The 19450-nt window shown below is 45.7% G+C and overlaps 1 protein-coding gene and 1 long non-coding RNA gene across 2 annotated transcripts in view; one reads left to right on the top strand and one right to left on the bottom strand.

The window, feature by feature from the left end:
• The window catches only part of LOC139820085 (uncharacterized), an 88152-nt gene extending 73784 nt beyond the window's left edge, over positions 1-14368 (bottom strand). Inside the window, exon 1 of the mRNA XM_071790052.1 lies at positions 11980-14368. Coding sequence (XP_071646153.1) covers positions 11980-13380 — 1401 coding nt within the window. The 5' untranslated portion in view covers positions 13381-14368. The remainder of the gene's footprint in view (positions 1-11979) is intronic.
• The window catches only part of LOC139820086 (uncharacterized), a 95490-nt gene that overhangs the window by 37770 nt on the left and 38270 nt on the right, over positions 1-19450 (top strand). The window lies entirely within an intron of this gene.

Below are 19450 nucleotides of genomic sequence, written 5' to 3'. Positions count from 1 at the left end.
TATTAATTAGAATAAAAATGACAATGCAACAAAGTCGAGCGATCTCACGGACCGGAGTGTGGCGAATTAAGGATTCGAAAATAAGTGTGGCTAGCCAGGATTAAATCAATAAAAATAATAGTATTAGTTTAACTTCATTAGTTTAGTTAAATTAACAACATATTGAGTAGGAGCAGTGGCGACCTGTAGATTAAAAATAACTCAAATTGAGTATAACTTGACACTACGAATTTAACAGGATAAGCAAAAGTATTCGTAACTTAATATTATATTCCAGGATGGCACAATCGCCGTGTGAAAAAAAATCAACTAGATAATTGCAATGAGAGACGGATAATATTTCTGCAGCGTCGCGTCGGCATATAATTCCTTGATAGCGGTGCGCTGCGCGTCGAAACGATCTGAAAGCGACGTTGAAACCCGGTGACCATTAAAATATCGATAAGCGACGATAATTTAAATGCGTCTAGTCTTAACCGGCTTCTCTAAGTGGGTCCGCGCGCAGTAACGAGGGCCAATGAAAATGACTGTAGGTCCGTAAATTTTGGAAGGCACCCACGCGGGTGGATCAACTGGGAACGTTTTTCTGGGGTCATAACATCGCGAGATCAAAAGTGATCCGAGCAAATTGTGTGGACAGATCTTGGCAACGCTTGAAACGTTTCACTCTCACGGTTCTCCCAACTCGAACTTCGTCAATTCATGACAAAGCGGCGGGAGCATCAACCGCGGCGATTCGCTCGATGAGCTGTTCCCTACTTTTTTTGCGGTTGAATTATTAGTTCTAGGCATGTATAAAGTGACGCATTAATCAGTTCAGCTGCGCAGGATGCCTCGAGAGCGAATAACGATATTTCAGCTAAACATAACACGTCTCCGTAACAAGATCAAAGAAGGCCTCGATGGACCAACTCCGCCATACGAAGTGCATGTCGTTGACGTATGATATATAGACGAAATTGTAGAATTTAACGAACCTCGCGGGTCATAACCGTGCGCGAATAGTCGGTCTGCCTTATCGGGATAAATTAGACGGGCGATTTGAGCGATTAATTTTATGGTAACGGCCGAAACGAGCGTCTCTCACGGTCGTGCCGCGAACATAGAGCTTCTTTTATGACCCGGTGTATGCGGGAAGAGCTTTCGTGCCTCGAGTGCGTCTTTCTGGGCCACCCAAGATCGCTGTCGACTCGAGGATAAATCGGCCGCAGGATGCACAAAGACTCGCTCTGGCACTGATTAATAATATTTAATTCTATCAGCGCAGCGATTGAATTGGCATGTGTGGGGTAGGGAATTCATAGCGACGGCGCGTTGTATCAATGCGTTGGAGAATTAGTTTCGAGATCATTAGCTGCGCTTTGACACGATCATCATGTTACGTAACATTAATCGGTCAAGAGTGTGTAGGATTAATTTGTTTTATTGGCGCAACTATTATATCAGAGAGATACATGATGGGATGAAGATGGAGGCGTGTCACGTGTCACGATCGTTAACGTGCTTTAACTGAACATAGTAATTTCACACGCGATTGTTTTTACACGATCGGCATAAATTATGTAAGAAATCGCGGTTAATCGATTGCGTTTTATATAAGTGCAGCGCGGTATCGCAGGAATGTATTCTAATTGTATGCCTTAATGTAATGCGAGGCTCTTGATCCCCCTAGTTCAACAAATCGCGGTTATATGCGCGCCTCATTCATTCGGAGAATCTCGAGAATCGCGTGAAAACTTAATCGCTTGTAATTTCGCGCGACTATTATCGCAAGCTTTGTATTCCCGCCGCAGCAGGTATTCATATCGTATGGCGTCGAGACTGCACGTTATCTCGATCTTCGGTTACATTGTTCGATACGTCAACGTTGAGGAATCCTTCGCCAACGAGGAAAGTTAATTCTCCGTTCGCCGCCATATAAAAAGAAGATAAAACGGCGGAATGTATAGTGAAATATACTCGTGGCATAAGTAAATACACTCGAATGGCCGTAAAAACGAATCAGAAGTGAGTTTTACGACGTTTTACGACGTTTTACGTCGGGACGGGGCGTCTGGGGAAACTTAGCGGCGGCTTAATGAGTAATTATCGTCGCTCGTTCGCCGGACGGTGTTCATTAAGGGGCCGCGGCGATGTCCTTCTCCTCCTATCGCGAGAATCCTGCCGATTAACGATCGTCGCGCACACTCGCATCGCGACGTGACACCGATTACGCATATCGCGGATCTTGGCGCCAGAATTCTGCTCGTCAAACGCGCCGCGAGATACGCGATTTCGTAATCAACACCGTTGATTGTGTAACGAGCTACATTGTCATCTTTATGAATGACGATTAGGGATGAGCGCCGCCGCCGCAGCCTCGTTAGCATTCACTCACTAATTCGGCAATCAATTTCAATCAACGCTTCGTCAGACACGACGGTAGCATTGCACTTTTAACGTGCGGTATTTTTTCTTTTCCTCCAAATATATACTAATTTCCAGCGAGTTGAATTAATAAAAATTTGCAAATTATTAATGAGACGATCCGATCACGAAGCTATAGAAATAGATCATGTCGCGGATCAATAATTCGCCAAGTCACAACGACATTGTCGTATGAATATTGCATGGCACTCAGTTGATTAAATCTCCAATTCGGCAGGCGTTCCGTTAATAGAATGTACCAGCCGCGGGAGGGCCACGACAGAATTTCGTGAGTATTTGCCTTTTACGGTCGGGTGTTTTGTGAACGTTAACACACGCTATCCGCAGAACGTGTGCCGCCTCACGTGGCTCGCCCATTAAAACGTGAGCGCCATAAGAAATCGAGGCGCAGAAATTCGACGTACCTTTCGTTATTGCGAGCAGCGGGAATCGATCGTTTACGGCAGATTTCGATCCGAAATGGAAATTCGTACTCCCATTTGTATACCTAATCCGCGTAAGAAGCGGCGGGGCACGCCGAGCTCTCTCTCTCTCTCTCTCTCTCTCTCTGTGAGAGACGCGATCCCATCGCTTTATGCGTGAACAAACGTGTTCTTTCTTTCTTAGAAATCGTACTACCTGCTCTCTTTCCTCTTTTTCGTTTTCCGTACGAGCGCACCATCGATCGCGCTTTGTATTTTGATGCTGCGTCCGATGCGAAATCGTGTGGATGCACTATAGAACCGGCCGTTCCTCGTTTTCTTATTACCAAACTGGAAAGTCGTTAAAACGATTTATATTGACTACCACAACCTGACACGGAGTCTGAAAAGCGACGTTACATAACGCGACTTTGCGTTAATCTCCAATGATAATAAGATTTCCGAGAATCGATTGCGAGAATAATGTGATTCTACGATCGATTAATCGATAGCGAAAACGTTATTGTAGATTGCCATAAAAAACCGGGATAGTATCAAATACAAAAAAATGCAATAGAGCACCGCGTACGCGTTCATCGGAACTTAATGGGGTAGCGTAATGTCGATAACGCAAGCTTTATTAAAGCCCGAGAGGCACACGCGTCCGATTACTGGTAAGACAAACAGGATCCTCCGTTTTTCCCATCGGCGCGCGCTCGGATCCCGTATCAGGACTTTTTTATAATGGCTTCATCCCCGTGTGTGAGCATTAACTTAAATCGAAGGTGGTAACATGTTATTTGACCGATCGACGCCTTTCGAGCGACGACGGGCGAAATTGCCTTTCCTCTTCCCGTTTCTCTGAAGGGCCTAATGGAAATCGAGGTGTGGCACGGTGCGATTCGTGGGTACGTCCCCCTGCCCCCATCGACAGTGTAAACAGAATTAATACTCTGATGAGTATATTCTGATCGTTGGTCTCAGGAAAAATCTCTCACAGGTCTCACGCCCCATGACGCCCGAAATTGCGGTCGAAATTATTGATTACATTGTATATCGCGGCACTGCAATTGATAGACCTCACATCACGAGACACTCGATAATATTTATTAGGTCATTCTGTCAATTAATTTTCTCAGTAAAAAGCAATTTTATTGGCGCGATATGGGACGATGAAGGAATAGCGAGAACGATTCTTCTGTCACTCTTCGTTCGATAACGATAGTCGACGGAGATGTACGTCCGCGAGAAGTCACGGCTACTTAAATGCGTTAATTCCGACGGCTTTAAATTCCCCTTGGATGCAAACGACAGTGTCTCGTCTAGTTACGACGCCGGGGAAATATTTTTGGATTGCGATGCGACTCGCGTTCGTGGGGATGCGTAGCGTTTGGAAGTTCTCCAAAAGTGACGCGGGTTTGACCTAAAACTCAGCTTGAAAATTCGAGCGATATCTCTCGCTCGCCGCGTCTCGCATCCGGAATCGATAGTATCGTCCTGCGCGATGAATAACGATCGATATATCTCCAGGAACGAGCGAGGGGTGTAATTCGATCGAGACCGGTCGGTGACCTGGACGATTGCCAAAATATATCCGGCGAATTGCACCTGGTTGCAGAAGAACGAAACCTACCGCGTTCGGCACATTTGGAAAATCGCCAGGAGTTGTCTTTCGATAAAAATGTCGAAACAGATTTAGGATGAGGATGAGGATAAATATTTCTGACAATAACAATCGGGGACGTTTATGTCCCTCGGCGAGATAGGTATTAAGTTAAGTAGCAGAGATTAACTTTCTAATTAGTAGCTGGCGGGGTGAAAGTTACCGTGTGCGTTTTTCCCTAATTGTTGACCCTGAATTAACTCGAGAGACCTTTTGTTATTTCATTAAATAAGGTAACATTAAATAACATAACTTGTAATTACCGGCTGTCAGTCCTCAAAAGACACCATAAGATATTCTGGAAGGGCCTGTAGACGTTCTTGAATCTAAACCTTGAGATAATATGCCGAAAATAAACCCCACGCTTAAGTATTAAGGGCTTAAATGAACATCTCAGATTTTATTAACTGCGCTTGATCCTGGAGGGCGGCCAGAGATCGCCAGTGACGTAAATCCAGAACGGGTGCGTGTAACTTCAAATACGTCAGCGAGACAATTCTCATTGCGGATGTGGTTCCAGGAATTAATTAGTACGTATCCCGCAGAGTCGGTACGCGGACGAGTGTTCTGCGAGCCGAAATGAAGTGACTTGCCGAAACTCGTGAGTCACCGATCTTCATGTCTAATTCAGATTAATGCGCGCATGAAGCGCGAAGTGATATCGCGCGATTTTCACTGCTCCTCTGGCGATTTATCATATGTCATATGTGAACAAAGTTATATTTTTATAACATCCGTCTTGATTTGACTAATAATGACCATAAAGTAGGATAGAAACCGCGCGAGTATTAATATCGTCTCTAGCAATAGAAATATCGCACTGTAGAAAATTCTGCGAATTTTTCCGAAAACGCGTGTCGAGCCAAAATAATTGCTATTAATAACAACAATTTCGAATAATTAGCAATTTTTACCGAGTCTAAATGACGCCGGAGTGCGCGATACAAAATTCAGCGAGGATAATGCAACTTGTCAATTGCAGAAAAAAAGAAAAAGGAAACGCAAAAGGTCACATACTTTAATAAAATTTTCTAAAGTATTCGGGAATAAAAGCGCCTGGATCCGAGCCCGTTGTTTAGCAACAAAATACACGTCTATTCTTACGTCAGCAAAACGATTCGGGTTTGATAAATCACGACAACTAGACACAACAGCCGGAGTTTTCTGGCATTTCGATATGACAGATGTCGTCTTATATCAGGTCGTGTTCGCGTTAAATAAAGTCACGCTCTGATTTCGGCTTTTCCGTGTTTATTTCGTGTTCCAAACAAGAGAGAGAGAGACCCAGATCGCGAGACTTCATTGCGAAGATAGTTTTTATCAGCAACGGACTCTTCTTCATTTCACGCTTGATTATTCTTCTTGGGCGTTCTCCGAGCTTTGTATTGTGATTCCGCGACTTTCGTTGATAGATCGCTTTACAAGTGCTCAATGAAAGAGACTAATGACATGCCTCTACGCCGCGAATTGATGCAACGCGAGAGTGCCAGGCTTAAAATACGTCTCCGTACAAGTTCGGTCTTGAATAATCCTTCATGAATCGTATGCATTAACTGTTTCAGTCTTGAATCACTGCGTCGCGACGACGACAAATTATCGTCATCTTGGCGGGTCACCGGTTCGTGATTAATTTTAGAAACAAGTTTTAATAATAGTTACACCCTTTACGTTGCTTATTTTACTTTAATTATTCGTCGTCCAGCAACTCATGTTTTGCTCATTATCAAATTAGGGAAAGAAACATAGCATGATCAATTAAATGAGAGCTAATATAAGCTTACGGTGATTTATGTAAAACAAGTTGCCGCCGCAGGCAACATAGCAGTAACTTTCGTGTTTTTACTGTCAGAATAATGACGTCAGATGAGTAATTTAGTCGAGCTCGTATGACGAAATACTTAAATCTCGTCGCTATGAATAATTAATAAAACTATGTTTAACTTGTTTCTGTACCGCGGAGAAAGCCCAGCAGAAAGTAGACTCGACTATTAATGTCGTCAGAATTTTCCTTATACGCGGCGATTCGTCCCTCAAGTAGATGCATTTCTGCATAGATCAGCCTCGAAAGCAGTTCCGCGACATCGATGACGAATCATTATCTTGGCAGGTCAGTGGTTCGACGATCTTTGACGCCTGTTCACCGATGTCGGTCAACTTTTCGATGCTTGTTGTCGTTTATCGTCATCCGATGACTATGTTGTATTTTTAGAAATAATGAGTAACGTGCGCGATTAATGAGCGATGCGCAAGTACCGTGTCGCTGAGAAAGGCAAGTTGGTCTTAATTGCGCGCAAATTACTCATAAAAGATCACACGATTGATAACGCGAAGAATGCGAAATATCCAAGATGAAATCACGCAGGTTGCGTTAACTAAATGTTCAACTAAATCGCGGAAGATAAGAAACTGATCTCACCATCTCAACGGGGCATTCAACGAAACGCATTTAATGATTCATATGAAATTAAATGTATGATGTCGATTTACTGCACATTGTGATAATTCTTCGCTCATGTAACCAACATCGTGCCATCAGCGTATTTTACCCACCCACGAAAATAGCCCGGCATTTTACGATCGCCGAAAATGGAAGGCGGTTTTTGCGGCGCGGGAAGGGAGGGCTCATCCAGATGCTTTATAATTCATGCCTCGTTGCGTTACGTGTCGCCCGTAAATCCACACTCGTGTGGATTCCCTCTCGCCGGATCCTTCCTTCGCGGTGCGGATGCGATCTTTCGCGATGCGCCGCGCCGGCCGCATTTTATGCGTCGCGGTAACGAGCTTCCGCGGTGAGCTTTACGGCGGATTTATGAGCGCTCCTCGGCGCGGTCAGGTGGTAAAGTCGTTTCTTAATGCGCACACACCATCGGGCGAGGGTACGTTTCGGCGATGCGTACCTACTCGGGAGAGAGGAAAGAGAGAGAGCGCGCGCATTGCAGGCACGCGGCTGCGTGAAATCGAGACGAAGGAGGAGCTCTCTTCGCGGATGGAGCCGGTCTGAAAGCGCGCAGGGAACGGATGGATCGAAAAAAGGGAACACCGAAAGAGCTTCGCGTAAACAGCGCTTCCGCGAAGTCCATCGACTGTTTACCGAGGCGAGGCAGGAAGGTTGTTGAAACGTATCGCATCTCTCCCCCGAGATTGAGAGGCTGCTATGCATCTATAGAGCGCTCTCCGGATGTAACATGCGCCCCGGGGGTGAAATACGAGGATGACTCGCTTAGAAAAACTAACGGGGAATATGCCAATATTTAGTCTGTAATCATTGAGAATGTGATTATCTCTTTTTTATTGGTGTGTATACGAGGCGTTAATGGAGATTTTACGATGTATGTCGATTGAAATCTGAAAATATTTTCGAAACAGCCGTGTATTGAAACGATCTCAAATTCAAAGAATTATTTCTTTACTTTTGAATGTTTTATCGTAGTAGACAGCATCTATTTCGCGAGAAATGCATGAAAGATAAAACGTAAACGTAGAAGATTTGTTTGATAATGCACAGATAAATTGGACTCTCGATTCGAAGAATGGCATATTTGTGATATATTCTCGCGAACTTTAACTTCTAGCGCTCATCCATAAGTAGCACATGACAATAATCATAAAATTCCACACGACGATGGATTTTTCCGGTTTTGATAACGCTCGAACGTCATTTTTCCGAAGCTTCAACCAGAATCCTAAGAAGCGAACAAGATAGGGTTAACATGCATTTACTAGCATATTAGCGTCTAGGATAAGACCGATACTTTTGCGTTGCACAAGATGTTTTTCACTAAGAGGTAGGTCAATTGCGGATTAACCTAGTGTCGTTAGATAGACGTGCGAAACGATAAAGAAAACGCTGGATTAAGGCCTGAACGACGCATTCGCGTGCTATTAATAAGAAAGAACAATGGTAACAATGTCCATTACTTTTGCTTCCTATATTTGAAACAAACGTTATCTTCATTCCAATATATTACGACATTCCTTGGCGTTTGAAGGTGCATATTGCGAATAAGTATTGCTCCGAACTATTTATCTTCCGAAGATCTAACGTAATTAAATTTAACGCTAGTCGGTTCCGCACAAATCGCGAGCTGTGCGCCTTTTGAAGATGCTCAGTAAACCGGAACATGGGTAAAAAGATATACGAGAAAATTGAAGGTTTCTTTCAAGTCGCCGCCGTGCGAAGCATCGAATTATTCGCGTTTAATTTAATTTTACCGTGTACGCGAGCGTTAATTCAATGTTCTCCCGTCGTATATGGGTCATTGGGATTAATCATCGACTAAATATGCAAAGTCTAATTGTCGTCCGTCCCCACGTACGTCTCCCTTCCATATTGCATAGGGCAATAAAATTTGCGGTCGCTTAAACCGAAAACCTTCGGTAGCCCGATCGGCCGGTGGCGGTGGCGGTGGCGGTGGAGGATTCTCTTTGATCGTTCGGCATCGGTGCACCGTGAATTTACGACGGAAAACCACGGATGGACAACGTGCACGCGGTGGAATTGCTCAATTACCCCCGGCCGCGGTAATTCCGCTCCGGCCGGCATGCAGAAGTCGATGGAACGTGGCGAGTTTACCTTTGTAAATTGGCGCAAAAAAAGGTAAAGCACGATCGCGACGACAGCCACCGTGGACGTGCATCGTCGTTTTGCTCGTCGGGGCCGCCCGTCGCTGCGAGCTACCGCGAAATTAAGGTGCACGCATCGCGTTTCTCGTTTGACGCCGGAGCACATAAGGCATCAGAGCGATGAGGCTCGTTGCAGCCTCGTTGTCGAAACGTTCTTCTAAAGTAACGAATTAATCTCTTCCCGCTTATATTAATTACATGTGCTGTGGTATTATTGGTATTATAGATTTTTTTTCTTGGAATATACCGTGACGTATTCGTGAAATTGCTTGTACGATATTTCTGGGTTCGTATCGATACAACGATGCGAGCACTTTGCAAAATTATTTTGGATCTCTTTCCCCATGGAATTTCGCGTTCGGTAAACAAAATCTTCGAACTGTTATTGCATCGGTCTTCTGTTGACGATCAAGCTGTCAAGTGAAGTCTGGCAGACGATTGGCGCCTAGTGGGCGGCGATTTCCGAGGTCAGGTCTGCGAACGTTAATTTGAGAAGTTTTGACGCGAATGAAGCGAGAAGTTTTGCCGGACTGCTGATGCTGGTTCGCATTGCCAAGGTCAATCTAATCTTGGCTCTGTGTAGATGAAGGGAATCACCGACGTCGCGATTTACGCAGATACGCCGGTCATTAATAACGTTAAGCGTTCATAATAGAACGCATCTGAAGTTGTTCTCAGAAGCAGAGCACTTAAACAATCTTGAGGAGCCGCGAAATGAGTTTGGCAATGTGCACCGATGAGAAAATAATTAACATTGTAGCCCAGGGATTTGTAATTCACGGAATGTCTCATTAATTTGTTCTTAAATGAGAAATTTACATAAATTAAATCTCAATGTGTGATTAATTTAATAATTTAATTTAATTAATTTAATAACTAAATGTAAAAATAATTATTTAATACAGATTGTTGGATATTATTTATTACAAAACGTAATTTATTAAATATATCACTGACAAATTGTACTTTTATAAATGTAATATGAAATGACAAATTATAACGAGTAATGATAGATGTTCGTATAGGATATAGGACATTTACATATTAAACTAGACGTCGTCGCTCGCGAAGCAAAATGATTTTTGACGGGCGTGACAGTGCTACAGCTATAGCGGACAGGTGTCCGTTTTGTGCAATATGACGGTTGTCAAGATTCGAAATGATGTTCCAAGGCAAGCCGGCGCTGTCTTCGGCGCCGATGCTCCTCGTGAAAGTTAATCTCGAGTTCGGCAGCGCGGAACGAGCAATCTCGGATGATCTGGCCCACGTCCCGCGTGAATTACGTGAATGACGAGCAATTCTAATGCGCTATCCCGTCGATCTTATTATACGCTACGATGACAGACAGAGCGATCGATTCGTGATCTTCGGCTTACGCTCGCCGGGCACGCTGGCATTTTGCGTAATCCTAGCGTTGACAAAATTAGTTTTAATAGTAAACACGAACGAGCCAATATATAAATATGTCAGAAATAAATCTTTTCGCTGCCTTCGTCATCATATAGTAAATCATTGTCATAGCCCGTTATTTTCAGTATGACACTCTTCAGAGACGCGCTCGGTTTATCGAAACAAATTGCTGGCAAAAGGCACAGGACGTGTTGTATCCTATAATTCTACGGCTGTCCACCTTCGACCGACCATAATGAGAAAACAAATCGCGATTGTAAGCGAACTCTCGCAAATGATAGCACGGTAAATTAGCGGCGATTCACCAAGTATCTGATCTTGCGTTCGACGAGAATTACGATCGGGATCACCGTACGTATCCGGAAAGATGCGGAAGACGATCGTCGATTGCCCGAGATCGTCGATAGATCTGCAAGAGGGTTCTCCTCGGGTACAGTTATTACAGGACGGTCTCTCGCGCCACGTGCTCTTTCCTTGGGTGTTTCATGCGAATGTAGCAGCGCATTCGCGATCGAGGAAAAGCATCGAATAGATCGGGCTCACCGTGTGCGACCGTACGTGGCTCGCCAAGTCGAACCCTTGACTCGATCTTAATCTCCACCGTGGTAACGTCGATCCGGGGAGAACTCGACGGTAACTGACTTTACGGCTTCGAGCTCTCGCGACGGCATCGGATGCATACGAAAGCGCTCTTTCATTCGTTCCGCGATTTCTTGGAAACCGAATTGCATCCGCGCTTCGAAGTTGGTCTGTCTCCGATATCGTGACGCAATGACACTCGGTCGATTTATAACAATTCTCTGTACGCCGTTAAATAACACGGTTTTTTAACCCTCCGTCTGTATACGTTTTTTTTTGCACCTCGGAGTGGTCTGTCACGTTTGACACAATAATTTTTCCTTATCATAAAGTATTTTTAAAAAATCTAAAAAAATTACAAAATATCTGTCTACATTGTAATTAATAGACGATTTTGCAGTCATTAATAAGCATATCTTTTATTTAATATTTTCTAGCAGGCTTGCAAGTTTTACAGTTATAAGCAGATATTATTTTGACTCAGATGACGTAGACCTATATGTATACAGACGAAGGGTTGACATAATTCTTGTCGAGCAAGAATAATTTAATTTAATTTAATTTATAATTTAACTTATTGATAATAATCAATGAATGCAATTAATTACTGTAATTTTATGTTAAGTTGAACATTGTAGTAACGGATATATTTATGTATTAAAATTAAACATGAATTACGTGTGCCGGTGTTGCATGTCTGCGCGTGCCGGCGATTGTTAAATAATATCCTGTTATTGTCACGGTTGTGCAATCTCTTCGTTACGCCGTGATTAGCAACATAAGGAATTACGATAGTTTCTTCTGCTGTTTTACTCGCTTCAGTTGTCGAGAGAGACTTAAGAAATCAATTTTCTTCACACAATGACTGTTACTCACCGTATTGGTGACATCTGCCTGCATGGCCGAGTCGTCCTCGTTTCCAGCTTTGAGATCGTCTTCCTTTTCATTATCCGGGCTGTTCAGGTACTCGTCGTAATCCTGCTCAAGGCTTTTAGTCTTAGCCTGGGTATCGACGATCTTTCCCTCCTGCCGATCGTGGTCCTTGACCACCGAATCACCGACCGTGTTTTTCGAGGGCTTATGTCCAGTGGATTTGACGGTCGAGTTCTCCGCAGTTCGTTTATTTGCGAAATAATTGGACGTGGTACTAGCGGCATGAGGCGCGCCCGTGAAGAGATCCATCGGCCTAGAGACGTTTCTCGATTCGTGCTTGACATTCTTGTAGCCATCGCGCTTTACATGCTTATTCGTTTCGATATTCCGATAATCTCTCTTGACAGTAGTTTTCGGATCGTCGGACGTGAGCCTTCGGATGATATCGTCATAGGTTTTCAAGGGTGGCTTTGTCTCGCCTTTGTAAAAATCGTTATCGAATTCTTCCTCCTCGTTGTCCTCATTCCTTTCGTCCGCGATATCTTTCCAAATATCTTCTTCGTCCTCGTCTTTATCGTCCTCCTCGAGCCCACCGTGATCCTCGTAATCTTCGTCCTCCTCCGTCTTTCGGTCGTCCTTCGCGAAATGGTATTTCGAGTCCGAAGAGTTCGATCTTCTTTTCCAGTCGTCCGTCCATCTCGTCACGTCGACACGATCGACGACGTCCTCGTGATCTTCCAAGCGATGTCTTCTCGCGCCGTGATGACCGTTCATTCTGTTCCTCGAGTCTCTCCTGGAGGGCGGGTATCGCCTAGAATTCCTCCACCGTTCGTGGTGCTTATCTGCTTCGCCGTTTCCGTACCTGTGCGGCCTCTCGTAATCATAATCTTCCTCCGACGTGTCGTCGTCGAAGTCCGACGCGTCGCGATTGCGCGAATATGTGGGCCTGTGGTAGGTCCTGCCGGGTCTGTATCGGTGATTCTTCGTATTGTACCGCGATGAGATCCTGCGCTTGCCGTTGTTCTCGTCGTACCAGTCGCTTCCAGCGTGATACCCGCCGTTGTGATACCTAGACGGATAGCGCGGCTCGAACCGACTATGATAACTTTTCTGCGCGGATCGATGATGCGATCTGGGATGATCGTAATACGATCGCGCCTCGTAATCGTCCTCGTCGATCGGATCCTCGGAGTCCCCGTCGTACTCGTAGTCCACCTCCTGCCAGGATCTTCTGTCGAGCTCGTGGTGGCCCCTTCGATTCGAGGACTCATGCCTGTGCCTGTGTCGGTGTCTCGCCTCCGTCGTCGTCGCGTCCTCGCGCTGATGGTACCTGCATTCGACCACGAAGAGGCCGTAAGCCATCAGCAGGCCCAGCAACAGCAGCAGCCTCCTGTCGCGCGTCATTTCGTCTCTCTCTTTCTTTCTCTCTCTCTCTCTCCGCAGCGCCGTTTCTCTCAGATCACCTTACATCATCCCGGGCCACGTGACTGCAGCTTTCGCGCGGTCGCACCTGTCGATCACCTTTCGATATCTCGCCGGTCGCGTGTCCCTCAGCGGCGCATCAAGCCGGCTCGATTGCTGAGCAGCAGCAACAGCACTCGTGACGATCGGTATTACGTCGGGCATTCCATCGATCGGAATTGAAACGGGGGCGCCGCGCCCCGTCGAATTCTCGACGCTGATCAGTCGACAATTCAATTCCGGGAATCCCGTCAATTTTCCCTGACCACGGACTCGTTTCTATCTCTCTCTAAATTTAACCGCACGTCGCGGCGATGTCGCGGCCAGGTTGCACTGACCACGTGGTGACCGCGGAACTTGAAACGGCGGGGCAATCCCGAGCGTGACTCCTTTTGGCGCGGCTCCAGTGCAATCGGCGATCGCTGCGAAACGGTGCCCGTCACTGATTACTTATATCACCTGAACGTCACAGAAAATACCGGGATTCGTTCGCGAAGACGATTCGTGACAATGTCATCTCGCGCCGCTCCGCGTTCCACAAATTGCCAGTGGTCTCAAATAAAAATCCACCCTCTTAATCTTTTAAAAATTATTAAGTGTCCGTGTTTGAGTCCCGAGAGTCCACGATTCACCGGCTAATTCGATTCATTCACCACGCTTCAGACAATTCAACAACGTTTATTCTTCATTCATCAGATTATTATTTCAGGATATTTTTTTTTACAAGAGGATATCCCCTAAACGATATCCTTCGTACGTAATCATCCGATTCCGATGATTTCGGAAGTGCGATATCACGAGTCTCTTCCGTTCACCACCGGTTCCTTCGAGGGGGGTAGTTTGCTAGACCGGGGCACGGGCGTTTCGGTGGGACCCGGAGGAGGATACGACACGTTCACGCCGAATCGTATCGCGGACAGAATGTCGCGGACGACTGAGGCCAGTCGGAGCAGCCGCCGGCCTGCCTGAGAGATCGCGGAACGCACCGCGCATGCGTGCGAGCGATATTCGCCCCCACTGCCCCCTTCGTGCCGCATCGGCCGTGGTACCCCGTCGCCGTTGCCTCTTTCGCCCCTTCGTCCTTCGCCTTTACCTCCGCAAGAAACCTCCGTGCACGTTGTTTCACGGACTTCGCGATGATGCACCGTGAAACAATAGGCATCGGTATGGAAAGGGGCGAGAGGGGGCGAGACAAGTCCGCGGACGCGATGGGCCGCATCTCCGCCGGATGTGCTACAAAGGGGTACGAAAGAGATAAACCCTTTAAAAAGCCGTCGACTTCCGATTACTCAAAGGAACTGTTTTTTCTTGATAGAGGGGTGTAGGCGATTCAAGAATAAATCTCTTCGAAAATAGATTTTTTTTATTAACTGTGAGCAAACAGATACACTGAGATTTATTTGGTTATCCTATTTATTGTAAGACAGAATTATTATAAAGTACGACAGCTAAGAGGGCAACGATGCTCAGCCTTGTCACGCTTTGCCGAGCGAGGTTGGAGAACTGTGAACACAGGTGTGGTTCACGCATCAGAATGTAAATGGCATGTACAAATGGCGTAAGCGTAAGAGTTAACTGATATTTCGATCAAAGTGTATTTTTCGAATGTAGAGATCATTGTGTTTTGGTAGCGATACTTTATATGTCGCGTTGTTCGGAAAGCCTAGAAAAAATTGAAGGTGCAGATCAATGTGGCGAGACCTCGTGGTCCTTGGTGTCACGCGTTTGTCGAAACCGGTTTACAATTTATTTCGAATAGACACGACATTATCCGCATTAGACTCTTGTGGAGATTGCTTCATGTCCGCGATAAAAGGCATTAAATTGATTTAATATCGAATGAAGCCCGTGGTACACGTGTCGTTCTACTTGAATGTATCTTAATCGTGAGCGATTATGAAGCGGATTTATATAGAAATGATATTTATCCTCTAGTAGTAGACACTTTATTTAGGAAATACAAGCACTAATTGATTTTTAGTTCTTCATTAAACTACAGTAATGTTGAGATACGCACATCATCATATAGCTGCTATACAGCAAATTAAAACTTTTTTATGTTTACTTTGAATAATTTATTAACGCATAAAAGTTACAACATTAAATTAGAGAAAATAATAATATTTCCTCTAGTTACGTAAATCTAAGAATTGAAATAAATGTTTCGAGGAAGAAATAACAAGTTTAAATGACAAGAAGCAGAGATGTATCTTCCAGGAGGACATATGGTAAGGGTTTAAAGTTAATGGATGATCGAGGTTAAAAACGCGTTATCAGACCGCCATCCATCTTGCGCTTTTGCGCAAAAGTCATTTTTTTTTGCGGGCGATTATCCAACGGTCGCCAATGCTTTTAAGCCGAAGGGGGTATCAGCCGAACGACGCTAAGAAGAGCAATTTTAATCCCTCGCGGGAAATCTCCTACCTCCGATCTTCTTCGTTCGCGTCCACGGCACGCATAATGCGCGGAACGTACGTTTTTGTCGCGTCTCTCGATTTTACGATCGTCCGGGTCGAACGACAGTCGACCGCGACCGGCGGCGCGGCGGCTTGGCCTTTTCGCCGGGCGTCCCATTCACTTTTGCGCCGCCATTCAGAGATGGGATTCGGAGTAGAGCGACGATGCCGCGAAATCCGAGCCGAAAGGAGAGGAAGAGAGGATTTCGGTATCGATAAAAAGGGGAGTAGGGGAAGTCTCGCCGTGATACGCCGAGGGAAGGAGGAATTGAGAAGGAAGCTGCGAGGAGAGCGAATGCGAGAGGAAGGAAGACACCGATCGTTGATGCCGATCCTTGCAACCGGTACAACGAGGACTGGTTTTTCGTCGCGCACGGAGGTCGGCAGGTGCTTTTTGTCGCCCCTTTAAAGCCGCGGTGTGCTTACGGTGATAAATAAACACGGCGGCCCCCCTCCCCGTCACGGCTGTCACGTTGTGCCCCGTTCCCGATTCAATCGATCGATCTGTAGCTGTAGCGCGCGACCTGCTGTTCGCGAAGAAATGTCATGCCAACCGGACCTATATCGACCCGTGCCAGGAAGCTGGAAAAGGGGAACCAATCGTGCTCTCGCATCTCGAGTTTGAAGATCACGTCGGGTCTCTGTCAGGAAATCACCCAACTGATTGTTGCGCACGTGCGTTTTCACAATCCGCACGTTTTGCCGGACTCGCCAAGACATCGAGAGATGGGTGAAAGCAAGGCGGCATTTGAAATCAAGTCTCTTAAGTTTCCTTTTTTTTTCTCGAGAAATAACGCACGATGCACGATCGTTTACGGCGCATCGGCGAAAATTAGAATTTGCACTTTACATGCATTTACGTTGCTAAACGTCGGATTTCACGAAAGGATCGAAATTGCTCTTACGCTGCACGATCATTAAAATGTTTCGCGTCGGACTAATCTTCCTAAATGTCGGGAGTGTGAGTTGCGTAATATAGGTACGCGTTGACCGCGCGGCCAGGAGGCGGAAAAATTGATTTTACAACGCGGAATCTATCGGTCACGGCGAGCAGCGCGCGGACGCGGCGTTTAGCGCCGGCGACGGTGGATTTCTCTAATTATTTCGCTTTCACGCCCCGTCGGGCGCTCGCGTCCGCGTTAATTTGTACATCCACTTGTCGGGGTTCGCGAGGGGTGAACAAACGGGCGCTCGTTAACGCCGACTCGTTAAAACGACGATTAAATCGCATCCGTCCGGCGGGAATATGCGTGGAACGCGTGTAATCGCGCGCCGCGCAGATTAACGAGGTGAGAGGTCCGCTCTCGTTAAATGAATGGCGCTCTGGCAGGGTAAATTCCCTTTTTAAGAATCTCTCATACGCGTGCCATTTCGGAGGCACGTTTGCGCCGGCTTTCGCCGTGGACGCGTGGTGAGACGAATAACCGCCACGCCTGATCGTAAATTGTAACGATAACCTTACGTTTAACCATTTACTTTTTATCACAAACAAGTCTATCGTGACGTCTCGTGAGGCGTTTTCGTTACACACGATCCAGACGATACGCGTTTGCAGGCGCAACTTCGTTCCGGCGTACGCGAGGACCCACGTGATCGTTGAGATAAAGAACGTTCACAGGCAGCACGCACGGTCACGTGGAGTTCCATCAAGATTTTCGTGGACACGAAACGAGATTAGTCACGCGGATTGGAGCGCGCCTTTCGTGTCAGAAGAGAAACGGACGCGAGGTACCGATTTGTTCTACTTACGGAACGTAGCGTGGGCCCCCTTCGAATGCACGTATAGTTTTTTTTCATACGTCACTGACTTAAAGATTCATGTCGCCGCGTCTGTTATCTCGTTCCTTCTATTGATTTCTCGTGCACGAACATTTTTCACGTTTTCACAGCTGGCATTCGTGACTGGAAATAGCCGCGGATTGCTTAAAATTAAAGCATGACTAATGAATTGATTATGAATACTTGAAAATGTAATAGAATGAGTTAAAAGAGAATCGAGAACTCTTCGTTGCTTGCTATAAAAATTATGCGAAAAAGAGGCACATTGAAATCCACGTACTTTTTTCTTTCATCCAAAAGAGTGATTATAGTTATCTATTCAGAAATTTTATTATGTATTCATAAGTCACAGATGCTCGATCGTTCTTTATCATATCAATAATGATTATCAAGGCTACTGTACCATAATCGTGTGATATTTGCTTTCGTCGATTTTATGAAATCAACACGTCGCGTCGGAACATTAATCTTCCATCGGATTGTTTAAACATGAACATTCCGCGCGTTAACATGGATGAAATAATTTATAATGTCGCGAAATACATATAATCGCAAGAAATGAAATTCGCGGCAAATAAGCTTAGCAATAAAAAAAGCTGATCAGGGTCGCGACACATCGGTATTGTGAATTCACAAGCGATAGATAATTCCGCGCGACTTCTCTATCAGCGTATCGCACAGTTTATTTATACGTTTCTTCCGATTTCTCGCGCCTTTCGTCCAAGTTTATCCGGGTTATCAGTGGAGATTATGCTTTTGGGTCATTTTGCCACTTCCAGGAATGTCACTTTCCGTCCGCGATAGTTGGATTTCCATCTTTCGTTACACATGAGAAATGGTAGAAGACTTTCGGAAAACTTTCTTTATTTTTTACATGACACGTTTAGATTATTTTCGACGTTCTTAAAAGCACGATCGAAGGCAGATTGCCGCGCGAATGTGCCAAATAGATTTGCCGCAAGTACTTTCTTCGTTACAGAAATAAATCACGCTCAACACGCTAAAAGCAATCGGGAGGGAAGAGATGGGAAGGGACTGGGTTCGGGATTCTCGCTGCAAAGCAAAAAAAAAAAGAGAAAAAAGAGCACGGAACACCCGCCGTGGCCAGCAATCTCCGAGATGCGTCTGATGGTCGCCGCTCTCGCACACGTAGAAAATCCCATTTTGCACGGCGCACCTGCTGAGTGGCCACGCGAGATGGGGCGACGAAAAACGCGTGTCGGAGTCCGATTGTGATAACCGGAATAGCTTCTTCTGTAATCCCAAGGCCGCCGGCCACTTCGTCGCGCGACCTTTGACACCACGGGACACCTCCCGCGGTACTCCCGCGGGAGATACTCCTCTTCTTTCACCACGTTCACCTTGAAATACCAGCGGCTCGTATCCCCCGTGTGCGAGAGAAAGTGTCCGGCTCTGTCGTTCCATGAGGCTCGAGACGCGTTTCGGCGAGAGGAACGCGTTTCCGCCTCGGCGCGGCGTGTTTATCGAGTTGCAACGAAGGACCAACGCCTTCAACACCTTGATCTGTATGAACATCTAAGAATCTCGCGAACGTTCCGTCGTCTCATGACACAAGTTTCAGGAATTTACCATTCAATTAAAACCATTTTCCGCCGAGTAACGCGAGCGGAAGCGCTTGGAAGATAACTAGATGACAAACAGAGGAGAGCAAATATGTACCGCGTACCCTATTATGGCTTACACCCTGTGTCTTAAATGCAAACATCGCTCATGAGAACCTTTTAACCTCCGCCAACCTTTTTAGCCCCCTTGTAGTT

The sequence above is a fragment of the Temnothorax longispinosus genome, chromosome 10 (genome assembly GCF_030848805.1).
Source record: "Temnothorax longispinosus isolate EJ_2023e chromosome 10, Tlon_JGU_v1, whole genome shotgun sequence".
NCBI lineage: Eukaryota > Metazoa > Arthropoda > Insecta > Hymenoptera > Formicidae > Temnothorax > Temnothorax longispinosus.
The sequence above is the reverse complement of the archived record's forward strand: the minus strand, read 5'-3'. Positions and strand labels throughout refer to the sequence as shown.